This window comes from Thamnophis sirtalis, unplaced genomic scaffold (assembly GCF_051295495.1).
Source record: "Thamnophis sirtalis isolate CommonGarterSnake01/CBP01778 unplaced genomic scaffold, rThaSir2_p1.2 scaffold_7, whole genome shotgun sequence".
NCBI classification, from domain to species: Eukaryota; Metazoa; Chordata; class Lepidosauria; order Squamata; family Natricidae; genus Thamnophis; species Thamnophis sirtalis.
In genome coordinates, this window is record NW_028261387.1 from 96882909 (window position 1) to 96902202 (window position 19294).

Sequence of the window (19294 nt, forward strand, 5' to 3'; positions counted from 1 at the left end):
CTGCTCCTTCTGCTCCCCCCAGGGTTCCCCCATTGCCTGTAACTGCCCCCCCTTCCCCCTCCGCTGGTGGTCTTCTTCCCTTCCACCTTTCCAGCCTTCAGGCCTCTTCGTCACTTCATTTGTTTGAAGTAGGATGACTGCAGCTTTTGCACCTCAAATGAGAATGTTGGTTTATTCAGCGATCCACTTGTTCGTTTTCTTGGCTGCCTGTGACGTAAATGCTTACTTCCAACCTGACCAAAATAAGCCACATCTTAAAATCAAAGGCGTCTGCATCCAGCATGTGCATATTCCTCCTTTGGGGTAAACAAGGTTACGCAGACTGCAGGGAAAAAATAGTAAACATTGAAGCCCCCAAATTAAAGGCCCGAGATAACAGGAAAGAAATCAGCTGAAAGAAAGACCTCCGTGCCTTTCTCTGGGTTCAAACCCGCCTCGTCTCCCTGCATTGAGATGCGGGTCTCCTTTTATTCCGTCCAAAGCGCCTCGGTCTCTTCGGCAAGATCCTGGGCAACGGTGTTTTTCCTTCCGTCCATATTATGCAATCGCTTCTCCCATCCTCCTTTCTGCAGCAATGCTCGCCTGGCCCGCTTGCTCCACCAGTGGCTCTTTGGCTCCTTTCTGCCCCCCCCCCCACTTTATCCTAACTGCATGATGTCGCTGTGAGTCTGGTTGCTTTTCCCCCAGGCGGTTCTACGTCCTCTTATGCCCCCTTCATTCCCTGGGAGAACCCGTAGGATTCATCCCTCCATTCCCTACAATCCTTCTGCATTCCCTCTTTCCTGGTCTTCCGCCTTCCTTTTCTCCCAAGTGACAATCTTGATATTACTGCCAAGGAAGGTCCCTTTCCCGTTCGGAGCCTCCGATCCCGCTTCCCTCTGCCACGCATCCCCTCGGCCTTTCATCAGGAACAACCAGATGAATCATCCCCCTTTCAGATTGACGGCCCTTCCGATGCCATGCGCAGGCAGGAATCGGGAGCCGGCCTTTTTCCTCGGAGATGTCCATCATCCACAGCCTTCTCGTGCCTTCCTGGGTCTTGGAAGGGCTCAGCTGCTTTTTCGGCCTTCTCTCCCCTCCTCCCCACCCAGCCGCTCAGGCCCTGCGCCAGAAGAGAGCCCCCCTCCCCAAATCTCCTTCCTTCAGAGCATTTCAGAGCTTCCTCCAGACTCTCCTTTCTGGCTCTCCCGTTGTCACCACTCGGTTGTGGGTAACCTGCAACCAACAACCAGAACAGCAACCCCTGGATTCCTTCCGACTTCAACTCGCACCCATAGCAACCCATAACAGCTCCCTCCTCCTGACGCACGTTTTGGTCCTTTTGTTCGAACCTCCCCCTTCGCCTCCCAAATCCGCTTGCCAATTCCGCTCCCTGAGAGCAGAGCGACTCCCTTCGGATCGATTGTCCCTTTTGTCACAGGCGGCTTTATTGACAGGCATCCGGGCTGTTCAAGTGGGATCCTAATTAAATGAAGGCCCACAGAGATCGAGAGTTAGAACTCGGCAAAGCGATATCATTAACTGGAACAGCGGTGAAACATGAAGTCTGTTTAGCCAACTTAAAATCATTTTCCTATTTTTATCCCCTCTTGCAGTTTTTACTATTCTGAGTGGTGCCTCCGTTGCTCTGGAGCGTACAGGACAACCTTCTCCTCTTAATAGCAGGCTTTACCCGGTGAGCTTCCCGGGTGCTGCGTGGCCTTTCAAGCGGCGCCAGCTTCCTCAAGGAAGGAGTCCAGCTGCGAAGGAGCCTCTCCCCATCCTGGCCTTATGCCGGTGATTTATAGGCCAGGAGGCCCATTAGGCAGCGCACTCCCCAGGCAGCCCCCCCCCCCTTTACAGAGCTGGAAGAGGGACATTCATCACCAGCCCCGGTTCAGGCTTCAGTGGGCCTGGCTCCTCCTTGGCGGCGCTCCTGGGGTCCGGGCACCGAGGACGGGGAAGGGCGCTGGGCAAGTCCGGCATGGAGGTGGCTTAATCCCGGGTTGGGCAAAGGAGGAAGCCTTTGTGCATGGCCACCGTGAGGACTTATGGCAGCCATAAATCCGACTGAGACAAAATCCTCTGAGTTCTTTCGAAGCCCCTGGAGAAATAGGTCAGGCTTTCTGGAGACCGGCTGATTTCATAAATAGATGCCGCCATAAAGCAAAGCAGAGCGTGGTGCCTGCTCTGCTCAGCCCGAGGAGCATTCGGCCATTGGCAGCCGTCCTCTCCGGCCCAACGGTTCCGAAAATACTTCAGGATCAGTGAGCGTCCAGGATGGCAGGTGCTTTTCTCCTGAACCTTGTTTACTTCGCAAACAGCCACTCAGTCCAGGCATTGCCCACCTGAGACCACTAGGAAGTGCGCCGTATAAAACCATTTTCATGTTTGTTGGTTTTTAATGACATCCATCCTGGAATGATAGGCCAATGAGATTATTGTCCGGGTAAATTTAGAATTTTTATTCCGTACCTGGACGTGTCTAAGGCCTGTTTTTCCCCATAACGGGAAGGTGGAGGAGGTTGAGCTCAGAGAAAAGAGAGGGACCAGCTGGGAATCATCCAGGGGTTGCAATGGCTGTGGGGGGCCATGGCCGAATGTCACCCAGGAGCTTCTGAGGCTGAGAGGGGCCTCCAATCCTGGCCCTTTTGCTCCTGAAAGCCCCGGGCCTTAGCCACGGCATCGGATGGGCTGTCAATCAAGAGCAACAGTGACAGTGGCCAAGCCAGCCTCTTCCTCACCTGGGCGAAGGAGAGGCGGATGCCTTCGGTTAGGGAAGGCCCTGAGCCACGGGCCAGAGTTTGTGAAGACCACTGACAACCACGGGTGGAGTCTGATACGAACTTTAGAAAGGATTTAAGGCAGTGCTGCTCAACCTGCGGTCCAGGGACCCCTGGGAAGTGCATGATGTTATCACAGGGGGTCCATGAAGGCTTGAAGAAATGTTATGACTTAAATTTTGAGTTACATTTTGGGGATCCGTGGCCTCAAAAGGTACTTAAAGGAGGTCCGTGGTGGAGAAAAGGCTGAGAACCACCAATTGAAGGAAATGCCCCTCCCACCAAGGGCCCAGAGCGGGAGTGGCCCTCATGGGAAGCAGGAAATGGTGGCTTGGTGACGCTGAGCGTCCTGGGAGAATCACTCTGGCCAGTGAGAGAGTCCATCGCAGGCGGGCTGTATGGGCAGGAGGGAAGCTGACCCACTAAGGGGAGAACCAACTCGGTGGCAAGTGAAGATGCCAAGAAAACGGGGGCTCCGTGGCTGAACCCTTGTACAGTGGGAGGCCAGTTGCTGAGAACCCCGGTGGGGAGAGCTTCCCGTGGTCCTCGGCGGAGGAGAAAGGAGGTTTTCCACCAGAAGATCTGGGAGGGAAGCAGTGGCCAGCCCCAGGCACCGGGAGTTCCCTACAATCCTCTTGGGGTACAGAAGGGGAGAGGTGCGAATGAAGGAGAACCAGGGAGGAAGCAGCTGTTCCCAGAATTGATGGTCTGGATTGGGCCATTTAATTCAAATGATGACTTGATGGGCTGATCAGATTGGAAAGGTCAGGGCTAAATATTGCTCCGCCATAATCCAGTAAATGATTGGGCCGCCTTTAATGGCCTCCATCTCTTAACGGGGGCCGCCGTGTGTGTGCTGGGGGTGCAAACCGCTCTTTCGTACAACAGGCTGTGGCTTTTCCTGAAGCTGCTTTAAGGAGTGGCCGACAGATGTGCTTCAGGGCAGAACACTTCAGATCAGAAAGGCTGCATGGCCCCAACCTCTGTCAGTATTAGTGGGCATCCTTGGTATCGCCTGACGTGCTAGCCTTCCCTGCACCCGTGCCCCTTGCCGCCTTCCTGCCAACGATGGCCAGACCGCTCAGTTTGCGTGCATTTTGGGCCCTGCGTCACAAGCGCCATCCAAAGCCCTAAGCCCCTGGCCTGATTTTATTCAAGCCAGGATCGCCTCCAAAGATCCAGGTTGCAGGTCAGCGCACTGTTGCCTGCCTTCCCGTAACTCGGGTGACACACGGTCCAGATGGATGTGAGAAAGAAAACGCAGCATCCACTGATAGGGCCAGATGAGGCCTGGGATAAAACGAAGGAGCTTGAGTTATGGGATGGGCTTGGCAGTAATACGGCATCGGAGGCTGCTTGCTGGACGTGGCCGATGCGGCGCAGGATGGCAGCAAAGCTTCAGCGCGATTGAATGCTTAGCCAACGGCCCAACCGTAGGCGGGGAGAGAGATTGGATGATGTGTGAAATCCCCTCGGTACTTTCAGCTCTTTATGGGCAAAGGAACCAGGGATATTTGTGGGGAGGGGCACAAATGTGCGTCTTCATCTGTCACACCTGCCCCCGCCTGGGCTCCTCCGAAAGAAAGACCCTCGAGTCCATTTGTGCGAAAGGTCGTCTTATACTAAAAGCCAAGTGGGTTTTATATAGATAATGCCGGGGAAAGTTTTGCAGCTGAGGACAGACTGTATGATGCAACAAAGAAGAGGGATTTGGAAATTAATATCTCAAGGACTCAGGTACTTACTGCTTAATGAGGGAAATTGGGCAAACGGTTGCAAATTATGTGTAGATATTGAATCACCAGAACAAGCAGAGGCGGGCGGTTGTATTGGGGTTCCAGCTCTGGGCCAGAAATTGGGAGGTGCTGGGTTCTAGTCCTGCGGCCTGCCTTAGGTGGAAGGCCAGCTGGGGGCCAGGCCCTTTCTCTCAGCCCTGGGAAGGAGGAAGTGGGGAACCACTTCCAAAAAGCCAAAAGAACTGCAGGGACGAATCCAAGCAGCCGCCAAGAATTGAGACTGACGGGAAGGCATTTTTTTTAAAAAAAAGCAAAAATGTCTCTTCTAAATATGAGAAATTGGTTGAAGAATTTTACAGAGAGAGAGAGAGAGAGAGGGAGGGAGGGAGGGAGGGAGAGAGGAGGTAGAGGATCTGTAGGTCGTATGTGGCCTGTTGCAAGGAGGGACTCTTGTAAGAGGCCAAAGGCCTGCAGAATTCGGAGAGAGATGGAAGGGGTGGAAGGGGTTGTGGGGATGCCCCCTCATCCCACCCCGAGTCACCAGTTTGGCAGCCGCTTCGGACACCGAGGAGCAGCTCATCCCCAAAATGCCTCCTGCTAAACTGACCTTTAAACCTAGCAGAAGTTGACAGGGAAGTTCAGGATTCAGCCTCTCCCCATAGCCCACCGTTGAAGCTGGACTTTGCAGGGCAAATTAATTCCCAGGCAATGACCGAATCGAAGGGAATTAGATTTCAGGCCTGTTATTTCTGAGCATTGCCTCCCCCCCCCTTCTGTGTTTTGCATAAGACTCCAAAAAAACACAACAGCCCCAGCCTGGCTTGGGGGGAGGAGGGTTGCGGATGTATCCGGAGAATAACAATATGACACAAATGTCCGTCCTTCCTTCAACGCATTGACGGTGAGCAGCCGAAGGGCGCAGGAACACGGGACATAAGGGCTGAGGAAGCTGAAAGCAGAGGGAGGCTTGGGGGGGAGAAATGCGGGAGAGAATCCCCTGCCGCAAGCAACACAAAGGACCCCCAGACTGTGCGCCCCACTTCCCTGCGCACACAGCCAGGGACACGGGGGCTGCAGGAGGGGGAAGCAAGGAGGGGGAAAGGCAGCCGTGTCAGGCAGGCGCAGGGAGCTCTGGCGCTTTGATTGGATTTGCACAACCTCCCATCCCGATCAAGGACTCTGGACGGCTCACAGTTCAAAACATCCACAACCCAAGAAGAAAAAACATTTGAAAACAATAAGAAACCTCCAAAATAAACGTCCCAAAGGTGCTTTTTTTCCAACAGGACTTCCTTCTTTTGTTTTCTTGGAAGACGTTTCGCTTCTCATCCAAGAAGCTTCTTCAGCTCTGACCGGATGGAGGGGAAGGGACGGGTGTACATTGCTTGCAGACAGCTGGTCATTTGCCTCCTTTGAGAGGGTTATTTAACCTAGGAAAAAGGAGAAATGTTCTGACAGCCATCAGCCAATGGAACCGACGTTGCCTGGAGAGGTTCTGGGACCTTCATCACTGGAGACTTTCAAGAAGAAACTGGTCTGCCATCAGTCAGAAATGGTTTAGGGTCTCCTGCTTGGATGGGGGAGTTGGACTAGATCAGTGTTTCTCAACCTTGGCCACTTGAAGATGTCCGGACTTCAACTCCCAGAATTCCCCAGCCAGCGAATGCTGGCTGGGGAATTCTGGGAGTTGAAGTCCGGACATCTTCAAGTGGCCAAGGTTGAGAAACACTGGACTAGATGACCTACTAGGTCCCTTCCAACTCTGTTAATCTGTTAAACCTCTAAGGCCAGCTGGGGGTTTATCTGTGTCCTCAGGGTTACCCGAGTGGTGCCAATGGTTTCTGTAGTCTGCAGATTTTCTGGAAATCCGTTCCTGCTCCCACAACTTTCCAAGGGTCTTCATCCCAAATTGTACAGCTAAAAGTCTGTGGAGATTCTCAGCCACCCAGGCCGTGGGGGTCCCAAAGGGGCTTTTCCAGGAGGCAACTGGACTCTGTTTCTTTCAAAAAAGCACCTTTGGGACAAGATTCGGACCCTCACCACCCTCCAGTCCTTCCGCGCCGCCCTAAAGATCTGGCTGTCCCGGCTGGCCCGGGGTTAAGATTCTAACACCACTCGAATTGTGTGACTGTTGTGTTTTTAATAATGATGTATTGTCTTTATGTTAGAAATTGTTTGTCCTTCCCCCCCCTTTTTTGAACTGTGAGCCGCCCTGAGTCCCCCCAGGGAAAAGGGCGGCATACAAATAAAGGGAAAATAAAAATAAATAAAATAAATAAAACCATGGCCTGGGCGGCTGAGAACTTCCACAGATGTCCAAAATAAATACCCAGAGCAGCCTAGGTACTTGGTCACTTAACAGTGAAGGCAGAGAAGGGGGAGGGGTGGGGGCTCAGGAACACGGCCGGGTTGTGGACGAGGCCACCAAGTGTTGGCGCAGGTTATCTTGAATCTTGGCAAGATTTGACCCAGAGGCCCTGCTTCTGCCTCTGCTGGTGGGCTGCCCCGGACACAGAGAGAGAAAGCTGGCGGGCTGCCCACCCTGCCTCTCCTACCCCCTTCCCTCCCCTCTCAAACAAACTCACTCTCAAATTGAGAGTTTGTTTGAGTGAAGAAACAAACACATGCATGCACACACACACACACACAAATTATTTACAATTACTTACAAATTACATTAATTTTGAATTCCTCCCCCCTCCCTCTGACCCACATACCTTTTCCAGCCGTGTCACAGAGGATTTCAACTCTGCTCTTGTCTGCCATGATGAAAATGTGAAAATGTAAAAGGAAAAAGGCAAGAGCTGCTGAGGTCAGGCTGGGCTAGCTGCTGCCAGAGTCCCCAATGGATGACTTAGTGCTTAACTGTTTAAAAAAAGCCTCTAAAAAAGTTCCCTCTACAGGAGGAGGCGAGAGAACCACGTGCCTCCTCTGCATAAGGAATTTTTCGGCTTTTAACCCTTGCTTAACTTCTGCTCGAGTGATCATAAAGCCAGACTAAATGAGGCACGTGGTTCTCCCGCCTCCTCCTGTAGAGGGCGCTTTTTTAGAGGCTTTTTTAAACAGTTAAGCCCTAAGCAGAGTCATCCACTGTGACTCTGGCAGCAACTAGCTCAGCCTTTTTCCTTTTACATTGTTTTTCCTTTTCATAATGGCTCTCCCTCCCCTGACTGCACATCACTGATCAGAGACAACAGAAAACCTAAGAGAGAAAAGGCCGGAACACCTGCTTTGCAGCAGCCAGCATCCCATAAGCAAGGATTAACACCAGACAAACAAGCAGAAAACAGGAATCGAGGAATCACCAAGGAGGAAGCTAGCGAACTACTGTATATAAACTGGGAGAGAACCCCACCATACTCACTCACACTGATGGTAGTACCTCTTTGGGTGATGAAACGTCTGGAAGCAAACTGCTAGGCCCAGAGACTACCAAGGACTCCTCCATTCAGTCCTGAGTGGCAGAAGCTGGTCATTCGGCACCGAATCTAATCACCAAAATGGGGTAGGGGTTGCTTGTCCCTCCAACAGTGAGGGATGGGGGAGTTTATACGGAGTGGACTTCAATGTCTTTATGACCATAGAGTTATTATTTTACAGAGTGGCTTATAAACAAAGCTGACTTGCCCGGAACATGGCTGGTTGCTCTGGATCTGGTGGCAGAGGGGAAACTTGCTGAGCTGGCGCCGGGCATCCTGGCCAACTGTGCCATTTGTCACTGGAGGCCAGTGAAGCAGAGCCTCTGAGGGGAGGATGCTGGAGCTGATTAGCGGCAGCCCGGGGAGCATCTCTGCGGCAGCCTGAGCGGGTGGCTTCGGCAAAGAGGTGCCAGGGAAGCTGCTGGGCTGTGCCAGGGGCCCGTGGCAGGTCAGCGTATCCAGGCGGGAAGCCTCTCTAGGTACTGAGGGAGGGGTAGATTGGCCTTGATGGGTTTGGATTTGCCTAGATCAGTGTTTCCCAACCTTGGCAACTTGAAGATATCCGGACTTCAACTCCCAGAATTCCCCAGCCAGCATTCGCTGGCTGGGGAATTCTGGGAGTTGAAGTCCGGACATCTTCAAGTTGCCAAGGTTGGGAAACACTGGCCTAGATATTTGTTTTCCTGTAAGCCACCTTGAGTCGCCATGTGGGAATAAGTAGCAATATAAATTTCCTAAAATAAACAAATAAATAAAATATATGAAGCCATTGGAAGGCGACATCCAGCAGTTTGGGGTGCAATTCCACCCATGTGCTGATGAAACCAACTGTACCTCATCAGCGTATGGATGGTTTGGTTGAAGTTGTGGGTGGTCCATCGCCGGAAGATTTTAGGAAGAGGCTGGGCAGCCAATTCCCTGGACTGGCCCAGGGTCTCCTGCTTGAGCAGGGGGCTGGACTAAGAGACCTCCAAGGTCCCTTCCACCTCTGTTAAATCCTGTGCATTCCTACCCCTGGCCCAGCTGGAGATGCTGCCAAAGTCTCCTGGAAGCTGTTGGGATCTTGAAGGATTCAGTAACACGGATGCACATAACGGAGGACGTGATGAATGAATGTTATGAATGGCTCCTGACCCTCCAGACATCGAGTGTTGACAGGCAGATCTTGGCAGGGGGAGAAGCCAGGCAGGGCCTCTTGTGGGCATCCAGGCGAGGTCATTGGGGGGGGGAGAGAAGCAAGGCCTGCGAGGCACGGCAGGAGGAGATGGGTGGGACATTCTCCTGCCGTCTGCACGGAGGGGCCAGGATTGCATCTGATGCCCTCGGGAGAAGGAAGAGAACCTGCAGTGAAGCAGAGAGAGCTCAGGGCGAACGAAGGGGAATCTACTACGTGTCCCAGGATAATCTTGCAGGATCCGATCTGGGTCGGTCACCAGGACCGGAGGTTTTGTCTTCCGAGCTTTCGGACGTGTGCCGGAGTCCATCCTCCTGGGGGAACTTCTCTCTGGCAGAGAGCCCAGAACAGCACAGACTCTGTGGGAGAGACGGGCTCCAGCACGAGTCCGAAAGCTCGGAAGACAAAACCTCCGGTCCTGGTGACCGACCCAGATCGGATCCTGCAAATCTCAGAATATTCTCCCTCCGGGTGACTGGCATCCAGGAGCCCCTCCTCCTTTTCCGGGAGTGACAGAATCCCAGAAGGGTGGGAAGGGCACTGGAGACGTCGAGTCTTGCCCCCTTCCCAACGCAGGGGTTGCCTACAATGGTATCCCCCCAACAAACAGCCTTTGCTGCCTGAAGGATGAACCACAACTTCCGAGGTAGACTCTTAAACGGTTAGCAAATTTCTCCTGGTCTGCAGCAAGCTCAGCTTCCTTCTCATTTCAACCCAGGGTTTCCTATTTTCCTTTCGGGCACCATTCTGAACCCTTCTGCCCTGATTCCTCCACGGCAGCCCTGCGGACCCCCCAGGACAGCAATCCTGGCTTCCTGGATCCTTCTTTTCTCCCGGCCGGAGTTGCCCAACTTCTGCCACAGTCCACAAGTTCTGTCTTCCTTCCTGGACATCCCCATTGCTCTCCTCTGGACAGGCCTCAGCCCAGGGGCCCTTCCTGAAATGCGATGCCCAGAAACGGGAGGCTGCATTCCAGCTGAGGCTTGGCCAGGATGGAGGATGGAGAGGAATGGAGGCTTCTTTTGATCTTTACATCGTGTGCAGCCCCTGGAACTGCCTTCCTCGCAGTGGCTGATGGACCACGCTGTGATCAGCAAGGCTCCAAGGTCTTTCCCATCTGTCTTTCTGCCTAGAGTCGTCCCTCCCCTTCCATACTCGGCCCTTTGATCCTTCTTGTACACATGCGAGACTTCGACTTTTCTGAAATCCACTCTACTGGCTTCTGCCCATTGTTCTCCCTGGTCAAATGCCCCCTCGCCACTAAGTGTGGCTCTCCCCAATGCTGTGTAAATATGTTTTATTTCCATTTCATTTCGTGCAGTCACATATATACTGTGCATAACCGGGGCATATAACATTGAACAATAAACACAGCCATCCTTGTCAACAATACCCCCCAAAATACAAACCCTATATACCACCTTGACCCACCATACACCCTTTCTTTCACCCCCCTCCAACTTTCGTTCTTCCTTCCAACATTCCCCTCTACTCCTACTTCCCCTCCCCCTCAATCACTCCTCTCTCCCAATACAATCCCTCCCTCCCTTCTCCTCCTCCCGCCAATCCTCTCTCCCACCCTCTCTGCCCCTCTTTCTTCTTTCCCTCTACTCCTCCCTTCGGTGTATTTCTACTGTCTATCAATATATTCAGCTTGTCCTATTTTTACACTAGAATTAAAGAGCCACAGTATACAAGTGCAATCATGTTACAATGCTTATGTCATCTCTGAGTGTAATGGCTATCTTGCCAGGATGAGGGGGGGGGGCTTGGTGCTCTCTGAGCTTATTGGTTTTCTTGCAGGTGTTTCATTACCTATCATCAGCACTGATGATATTCCCTAGTTGGGTCACGAAACGTCTGCGGAAAAACAACCCCTCTCTGAGGGCCCACAGTTCAACTCCGAGTAGGAAGATTCCCTTCTACCACTTGTATTCTTTCAATCCCTCTTGCTAATGATTTGTAGAAATGATGGTCATCCAGGGGCCAATTGGAGCCCAGGATGTCCTCGCAGCCCGATTTTTGTCCACCAGGTACTCTGTACCTGTGGGATGGCCCCGTTGTCCAGTCCACACCTGGTCTCCTTTTTTAAAAAATTACAACCTCACGGAGAGTTTGCCTTCACTAAAGTCTAGACCAGTGTTTCTCAACCTTGGCCACTTGAAGATGTCTGGACCTCAACTCCCAGAATTCCCCAGCCAGCATTCGCTGGCTGGGGAATTCTGGGAGTTGAGGTCCAGACATCTTCAAGTGGCCAAGGTTGAGAAACACTGGTCTAGATACTGACCTCCTCTGCATTCCCCATTCAGTCAACTGAAATGGCCGCTTAACAAAAAACAGGTTGGTTTGCCCTGATTTGTTCTCGATCCACCCAGGTTAGAGGGTTTTCGGAATGCTGACAAGTCAACTCACCCAACCGTTTCTCCGGTGTTTGTTGCTGTCCGGCTGACAGTCATCGGGGTCCTCTTCTTTTGAGGACAGGAAAACGTTTGTCCTTCTAAGGTCCTCTGGCTCCACGCCTGTCCTCCGAAGGTCACAGCCAGGAGCCCAGCGGGTGAGGCTGGCCGCCCTGGCCGCCCTCTTCTGGGGATATTTTACAGACGCCGGAGACGCCTCGGCCAGGAAACGGGGGCTGCAGATCCTGCATTGCAGACCTTCCCAAGGACCTGGGATCCTTCCAGAACCTTCCCACCAGCCGATTCCTCCGGGTGTCCTGGATGGAAGGGCAGGATTGAGCCAGGCTGCTGGCATGTTGAGTTACACAACTGGAGCTCAAATGTTTGCCGCAGCAGAGCTCAGCTTTTTTTGGGAGGGGGGTTGGCACCCCCTATGATGAAGCCCTGCAGAGATTGAATAGCAATAGCAATAGCAATAGCAGTAGACTTATATACCGCTTCATAGGCCTTTCAGGCCTCTCTAAGCGGTTTACAGAGAGTCAGCATATTGCCCCCAACAATCTGGGTCCTCATTTTACCCACCTTGGAAGGATGGAAGGCTGAGTCAACCCTGAGCCGGTGAGATTTGAACCGCTGACCTGCTGATCTAGCAGTAGCCTGCAGTGCTGCATTTAACCACTGCGCCACCTTGGCTCTTAAAGCAGGGAGTCGGTGTCTCCGCCTCCACTTCCTGGCCAGGGAGGCCGCAGACGGGGCTGTTTGGAGCAGATGGTGGAAGCCGAGGGCAGCCAGAGGGCAGCCGGGCCAGGCAGGGACTCAGCAGGGCAGAAGGGAAGCTCAGCTGGCCTCTCACCGGGAGCCGAGCAAGGAAGTCCTGGGAAAAAGAGGCATTTGTTTTGCTTGTCAACTGCTCAGTACAAGGTGTGAATCTGTCGGTTGGGTTGATGAAACCCTGGTTTTGCTCAATGTGTGAAGCCGCCTTCCCTGGCCACTCGCAGGCCGCTGTTCACCAGGGCTCTCCGGAGCATCCCTGGCCCTCGGCGGTTCAGGGGGTCTGCCGTGAGTCAGCGGCTGCTGCAGAATCCTTCCTCCGGAGGCAAGACTGTCCCTGCCTCTGCCGCTCTGGGATTCTTCCTCTTGTTGGCACTTCTGCTTCCTAACGCTGGGTCCCAGCAGCGTCCGGGTGGGGCTCGGGGGGGGGGGGGGACAGGCTGCCTTTCTTGGCATGGAGGTTTCAGGCAGCCAGAATTCTTCAGCCAGGGACTGAATTGCGTCAGGCTGACTTGCCCGGGACGCTCACGAACTTGGCCTGGGGGCCTCGTGACCAGGAGTGGCCTGTGCTGCATCACCCGTGAAGCTGGGGAGGGGGTGCTGGGGGGGTCCCAGGGTTCTCTGGCCTGTCAAGACCATTCATGGGCACCGCTGTGCGTGTAGAGAGCAATGTTGGAGGTTGTTGAGAGAGGCATCCTTCCCTTTGAGTGACCCAAAGGGACCTCAGGCCGATCTTGGTCCCAGATGGACCCAAAGCAGCATGGATGCTCAGAGTCCAGACTCTCCCAGCAGCAGAAGGGCAGCTGCCAGGGCACTGGGAGAGGAGGGGGGGACTTTTATACACCTGAAGCTCAGTCATGAGCCATCACAAATCGCCCCGGAGCCCTCTCTTTTCTTTTAATCAATCAATCAATCAATCAATCAATCGGCTAGATAGAGCTGGAAGGAAGCTTGGAGGTCTTCTAGTCTGACCCCCTGCTCAAGCAGGAGACCCTAGACCAGTTCAGACAAGTGGCTGAAATGTCCAGTCCAGTCTCTTCTTAAAAACCTCCAGTGTTGGAGCACCCACAACTTCTTGTGGCAAGCCGTCCCACTGGTTTATTGTCCTCAATGTCAGGAAGTTTCTTCTTAATTCCAGATTGCTTCTCTCCTTGATGGGTTTCCACCCATTGTTTCTTGTCCGGCCTTCTGGTGCTTTGGAGAATAAGTTGCCTTCCTCTTCTGCACCCAGTTTTGGTCACCACACTATAAAAAGATGCTGAGACTCTGGAAAGAGTGCAGAGAAGAGCAACCAGGATGATGAGGGGACTGGAGGCTCAAACAGACGATGGACGGCTGCAGGAACTGGGCCTGGCTGGTCTAGGGAAGGGAAGGACCAGGGGAGACAGGAGAGCATCTTCCAATATTTGAGGGGCTGCCCCAGAGAGGAGGAGGTCAAGCTATTCTCCAAAGCACCCGAAGGCCAGAGAAGGAAGAATGGATGGAAACTGACCAAGGAGAGATTCAACCTGGAAATGAGGAATTTCCTGACAGTGAGAACCATCAACCCATGGAACAGAAGTTGTGGGAGCTTCATCACTTGAGACTTTCAAGAAGAGCCATTTGTCAGAAATGGTGTAGGGTCTCCTGCTTGAGTGGGGGGGGGATGTTGGACTAGATCAGTGTTTCTCAACCTTGGCGACTTTCAGTCCTGTGGACTTCAACTCCCAGAATTCCCCCAGCCAGCATAGGAGTTGAAGTCCACAGGACTGAAAGTCGCCAAGGTTGAGAAACACTGGACTAGATGACCTACAAGGTCCCTTCCAACTCTGTTAATTTGTTAACCTTTGTGGAGGTCCCTCAAATACTGGAAGAGTGGACCGTGTCTCCCCTAGTCTTCCTTTTCCCCAGACTGGCCCAGTTCCTGCGGCCGATCTCTCTCTGTTTGTGTCTCAGAGCCTTTAATCCCCTTAGTTGTTTTCCAAAGTCTCAGCATCTTTTCTGTAATGTGGTGACCCAAACTGGGTGGCTCACACCAGAGCGGCCGAGCCCGGCCACCATTCACACCTGACTCAGATTTCTAGCACCTTCCTGCCCCCCCCCCTGGAGTCATCAGAGAGGCTCCCAAGAAATCCCTCCTGGGTCTCCTGGGCTTTTCGTGCAAGGAAAACGAGGAAGGCGGCTCTAAGCGGCAACTTGCTCTGTAAATTGATTATTGATCACGGTGGGAGTAACAGACCTCTGGGCACCACTAAAGATCTCAGCCTGTCTTCTTGAGGGGGGGGGAAGCATTTCCTCCCCTTCCTCCCTCGGATAAGAGACTCTGACCAGCCTCTCCCTACTCAAGCCCCCCACCGCTCAGGCGGGGAAGGAATGAGGGCTGAGAGGAGGCCACGTGTGAGTCGGGGGGCTGTGGGAAGCCTGTTGCTCCAGGGCCTGTGTCTGTCTGTGTGGCTAACACATCCCTCAACACAATAGTGTTGCTGGCATGCCAACATGGCCGCAGTCCTGAGGTTAACCCAGGTTTAGATGTTCAGGTGTGGTGGGAAGCCTTCTTGATGGTGGGGGGGGGGAGTTTGGCTTCTCTGCCTCCTCTGAGGATTGTGTAGAGTAACACGTCCAACCTTGGCAACTTTAAGACTTGTGTACTTCAACTCCAGAATTCCCCAGCCGGCCACGGCAAGGTTGGACACCCCTGGTGGGGCACCTTCTCCCCACACGGCAGACCCTCCTCCTTTGCAGAAAGCCAGGTCCTCCTGCTCATCAGAGGGGCTCCATGGCTCCGGAACCTGGGGGACTAGGAGGCATGAACGAAGTCTTGGAGCTAGTCCAGATGTGAGCCACACATCTGGGGGGCTGGCTCCTGTGGGGTAGGTGGTGTTGAAGTAGCCCAGGGCTCTCTCGGGTCTTTATCCGGGTCCCTCAGAAACCCTCCTTAGCAGGCAGAGAAGAGCAGCTGATCCTGGGCACAAGGGTAGATGGGCAGTCGAGCTGGCCTGGCCATGTGTTGGGATGGGCGCCATCCCAAATGCCCAACTCTTCTGTGGGAGCTCTAGTTTCCGGGTGCCTTCTCTGAGGGGTGCTCTGCTTCTTGGGTCTCCTCCTTGCTCAAAGCCTTCTGGGTCAGGCAGCCATGCAGGTTCCCTGGGTCAAGATCGGGACAGGGGAGGTGTCCTGGCACAGGTGTGTCCAGGCAAAGAGGCCCACCTGCCACTCGGGCCTGACCCTCCGGGTGACTTCCAGAGAAGGGCCCTGCAGGGCTGCTGGCTGGGCTTGGGTCTGCAAGGCTGGCGAAAGACGTTGGTGGCATCCCGGCGGTCTCAGGCCTTCTCTCTCTCTCCCTACAGGTGATGGGAACCCCAAGGAAAGCAGCCCATTCATCAACAGCACCGACCTGGAGAAGGGGAAGGAATACGATGGGAAGAACATGGCGCTCTTTGAGGTCAGCAGGGGCTGCAGGGGGGTGGGGGGGGCGGTCGAAGGGGCCTCACCCGCAAAGGGTGCCAGAGCAGCCCAGCCCCGGCTCCACGAGGGGTGCCAGGCTGGGCAGGGGAAGCTTTGGCCCCAGGAACTCAAAGGATGAGGCTGGCAGGGCGCGAGGGGCAAGGACCCCCACCCCCAAAGAGTGGCCACCAGCCCTCCCCTCCCTCTGCTTCCCCAACAGGAGGAGATGGACACCAGCCCCATGGTCTCCTCCCTGCTCAGCGGCCTGGCCAACTACACCAACCTGCCCCAGGGCAGCCGGGAGCACGAAGAGGCAGAGAACAACGAGGGGGCCAAGAAGAAGCCTGTCAAGGTGCGGTGGGGTGTGTGTGAGGGTTTGTGCCCCCAAATGCTCACCCCACAGTGGGTCCCAGAGTGCAGCTAGTTAAGAGCAGAAGAGCCCAGGCTGCCCACTCACCCTCTTCTTCCTTCAGGCCCCAGATCTGGGCTGAAGGGCCCAGATAACCAGCAGAGGGCAGCCTAGTGCGGCCTTCCCTCCTGTTCTCCATACCGCCCTCCAGTGGCAGTGTGGGGTTTTGCAGCCCAGTCCGATTCTTTCTCAGCGGGTAAGATGAGGCACAGCTCGTGGGTCCTCTCCAGTTGCTCGGTGAAGCTGCAGGGCTGAGCCAGGAAGGCATCTGCTAAGGGAAGGGAGGGAGCCCACCCACCCTGTTTGGGCGCAGTCTCACGCCCCCGGCTCTTCTGGCAGGCCACCCGGATGGGCACCTTCATGGGCGTCTACCTGCCCTGCCTGCAGAACATCTTTGGCGTCATCCTCTTCCTCCGCCTCACCTGGGTGGTGGGCATCTCGGGCATCCTGGAGTCCTTAAGCATGGTCATCCTCTGCTGCTCCTGCGTGAGTCCCCCTCCGGCCGCGGGTGCCTGGCCAGGCAAGAGAGGGTCTGGCCAGGCGGGCTCCTCATGACGCAGCCCCGGGAGGAGTCTTCTGTAGCCCGGGCTGGAGAGAGGCTCCCCCACCCCCACTGGCCCATAGGGATCTCAGCCTTGCGGGGGGGGGGGGAATGGGGGCACCCAAGTTAAACCCGGAAGGGCAGCCAGCGTGGGGGCACCTGCCTGGGTGGACGAAGGCGCAAGGAAACCAATGGCCGATTTACCCAGGCTTCCACCCTCTGTCCCCTCTGTCCTGTGGGAGCCCCCCCTGCCCCCCCCCCCCCCGAGACAGCTCCCTCCCTCTGGGGCAGCCAGAAGCAGCCAGCCCGGCCCTCCTGCTGACCCAGGGCCCCCAGTGCAAATCCCAGTGGCATCCATGTGCCACACACACACACACACACCCTGCAGCCCTCCGCCTGCCCTCTGCTCCTGGGGTGGATGGCCAACCGATTTGGGGGCCTTGGCGATGGGCACTACCTTGGGGCAAGCTGGCTGTAGGGATCCCGGCCTGCAAAGGTGGGGCTTCCAGGAGCCTGGGCTCCTGCCAATGGCTGCCCGGGGGCTTCTGGGTCCCCAGCATGAAACCCCACCAGGAGCCCTGTGGTTGAAAGCCCCTCCCCCACTCCTTTGGCTGGAGAATTAGCTCAAAGACACACACACACACACACACACACACACACAGACACACACACACACACAGAGTCCCAGGGGCTGCTCGGGAATCAGCCTCCCTCTCCCTGCTGGGCCGGATCCCCACAGCTGCCCTCTCTCCCCACAGACCATGCTGACGGCCATCTCCATGAGTGCCATCGCCACCAATGGGGTGGTGCCAGGTGGGTAGCAGGGAGGGGCGGAGGAGGGAGGGACTTGGGGGGGCTGCCAGGAGCCCGGCACAAGCAAAGATTGTGGGCGGCACAGAAGCACCCCGTCCTTTTGGGTGGAGGTCGCTCCCTCTGCATGGCATCCCCTCCCTCTTTGGCAGCATTAATGGGATGCACAAAATCAGGGGCCCTCTGGGGTGCCTGAGGGCCCCACCTGGGCTCCTGACGGAGAGGAGGGCCCCAGGGGAGAGGGAGGGACTTCCGTCTCCGGGGTGTCCTTGCCTCCCTCCCTCTCCTGTGGCTTCCTTACCACCTGGGGCTGGTGAGGCAGCCAGGCAGGGTGTGCTAGTGGCCCGGGGTGTGAGTGTGTCAGGCTGCTTCCAAGGCCTCCCAGGGGGAGAGGTTGTAAGAGGGTCACCTCCCACCCCAGGGGCATTTCTGGCATCTGGCAAACGTCCCCCAGGAGGCTAGTTGGAGAAAAAGAAAGGGGGAGCCCCCCCCCATTTGTCCCCACAAGAGCCTTCGGTGCCCCTCCCCAGAAGAAGAGTGATGGGTGCCTTGAGAGGCCAGGGTGGCCCCTCCCTCCTCTCTGGGCCATGTGGGGGTCACTCCTGCTGATCTTTGCCCCTCCCTCCCTCCCTCCTTCCAGCTGGCGGGTCCTACTACATGATCTCGCGTTCGTTGGGCCCGGAGTTTGGAGGGGCCGTGGGACTCTGCTTTTACCTGGGCACCACCTTTGCAGGTGCCATGTACATCCTGGGCACCATAGAGATTGTGCTGGTGAGTGAGGGGATGGGGGTGGGCCGGGGCAGGCACTGGCTTCTTGAGACAAGAAGGGGAGGTGGGGGGGTGGGGGGGCAGAGGCCCCTGCAGCTGCCAAAAGAGAAGAGGGGCAGGAAACTGGCATGCAAACATTTGCACCCATGGGTGCCAACGAAATGGGAAGCCAAGGGTGCCCCCATCCCGGAGACTGCAGCTGTTCAGGCAGCACAGCTAACGCCATCCTCAAGCAGGCAGTTCTCAGGCCGCCTCAAGGAACCCAGAGCTGGGCTGGCTGGGTGCACTCAGCCAGGGAAAGGCCAGCGCCTGGTGAGACACGGAGCCCACCTACAGCTCCTCTGCTTGAGCGGTCGAGCCAGCGAAATGCCTTAGAGGGTGGCAACCCTCGGCAACTCTGGAGCTGTTGTGGGGAGCCAGAGGACCCTCCGAATCGCTCCTTCTCCGTGCGAGGTTCCCAAAGGAGGAATGGGGGGACCTCAGCCTAGGTGGATGTTATGCACGTCCCCTCCCTCCGGATTGGGTTCAAGCCCCAGCCTTAACCCCGGGCTCTGCAGAGAAGCGTCCTGGGGACGGGAGGAAGGCGCTGGGGGGTTTATCCCAGTGCGATGCGAGATAATTCCCCCAGACTGTTTCGGATACCCGTTTTGTCAGGGAAAGGGGCTAAATGGCACAGCTAGCTGGTGATTGCAGCCAGGCGTTCTTACATGTTACATAACTCTCTAATTTGAGAGCCGAGAAAAGCTTCAGCCTCCCCAGATGCCCCCCCTCCCCCGTGTAGGTGAGAGGCGAGCGGCTGCCCGCCCCTCCTGCCTCCCTGCCACCCTCGGCCTTGCCAGGCTCCCTGGGGCATCCCCAGGAGGCCTTAGCAGACAGGGCTTAACTCGGGCGAACCTGAGCGAGCCACTTTTCAGGCTGGCACAGTCTCTGAGCTACGCCCCCCCCCAAACTGGCAGAGTGCAGGCGGAGCTGGCGAGGAGGAGGAGGCTCTTGAGCCGAGGGCTTCGGCATGGGCACGGCTTGTGGGCGTCTCAGCCTCCCCTCCCCATGTCTACAGCAAGGTGGCACAATCTCTAATCTCTACA

At 55.5% G+C, this 19294-nt stretch overlaps 1 protein-coding gene across 2 annotated transcripts in view; it reads left to right on the forward strand.

Annotated features, from left to right (window-relative positions):
* Positions 1 to 19294, forward strand: part of SLC12A5 (solute carrier family 12 member 5) — a 65700-nt gene that overhangs the window by 31640 nt on the left and 14766 nt on the right. For both annotated transcript variants that reach the window (XM_087720717.1, XM_087720716.1), the window contains exons 2-6: positions 15585 to 15679; positions 15902 to 16033; positions 16430 to 16576; positions 17390 to 17444; positions 18082 to 18212. In XM_087720717.1, coding sequence (XP_087576843.1) covers positions 15585 to 15679; positions 15902 to 16033; positions 16430 to 16576; positions 17390 to 17444; positions 18082 to 18212 — 560 coding nt within the window. The remainder of the gene's footprint in view (positions 1 to 15584; positions 15680 to 15901; positions 16034 to 16429; positions 16577 to 17389; positions 17445 to 18081; positions 18213 to 19294) is intronic.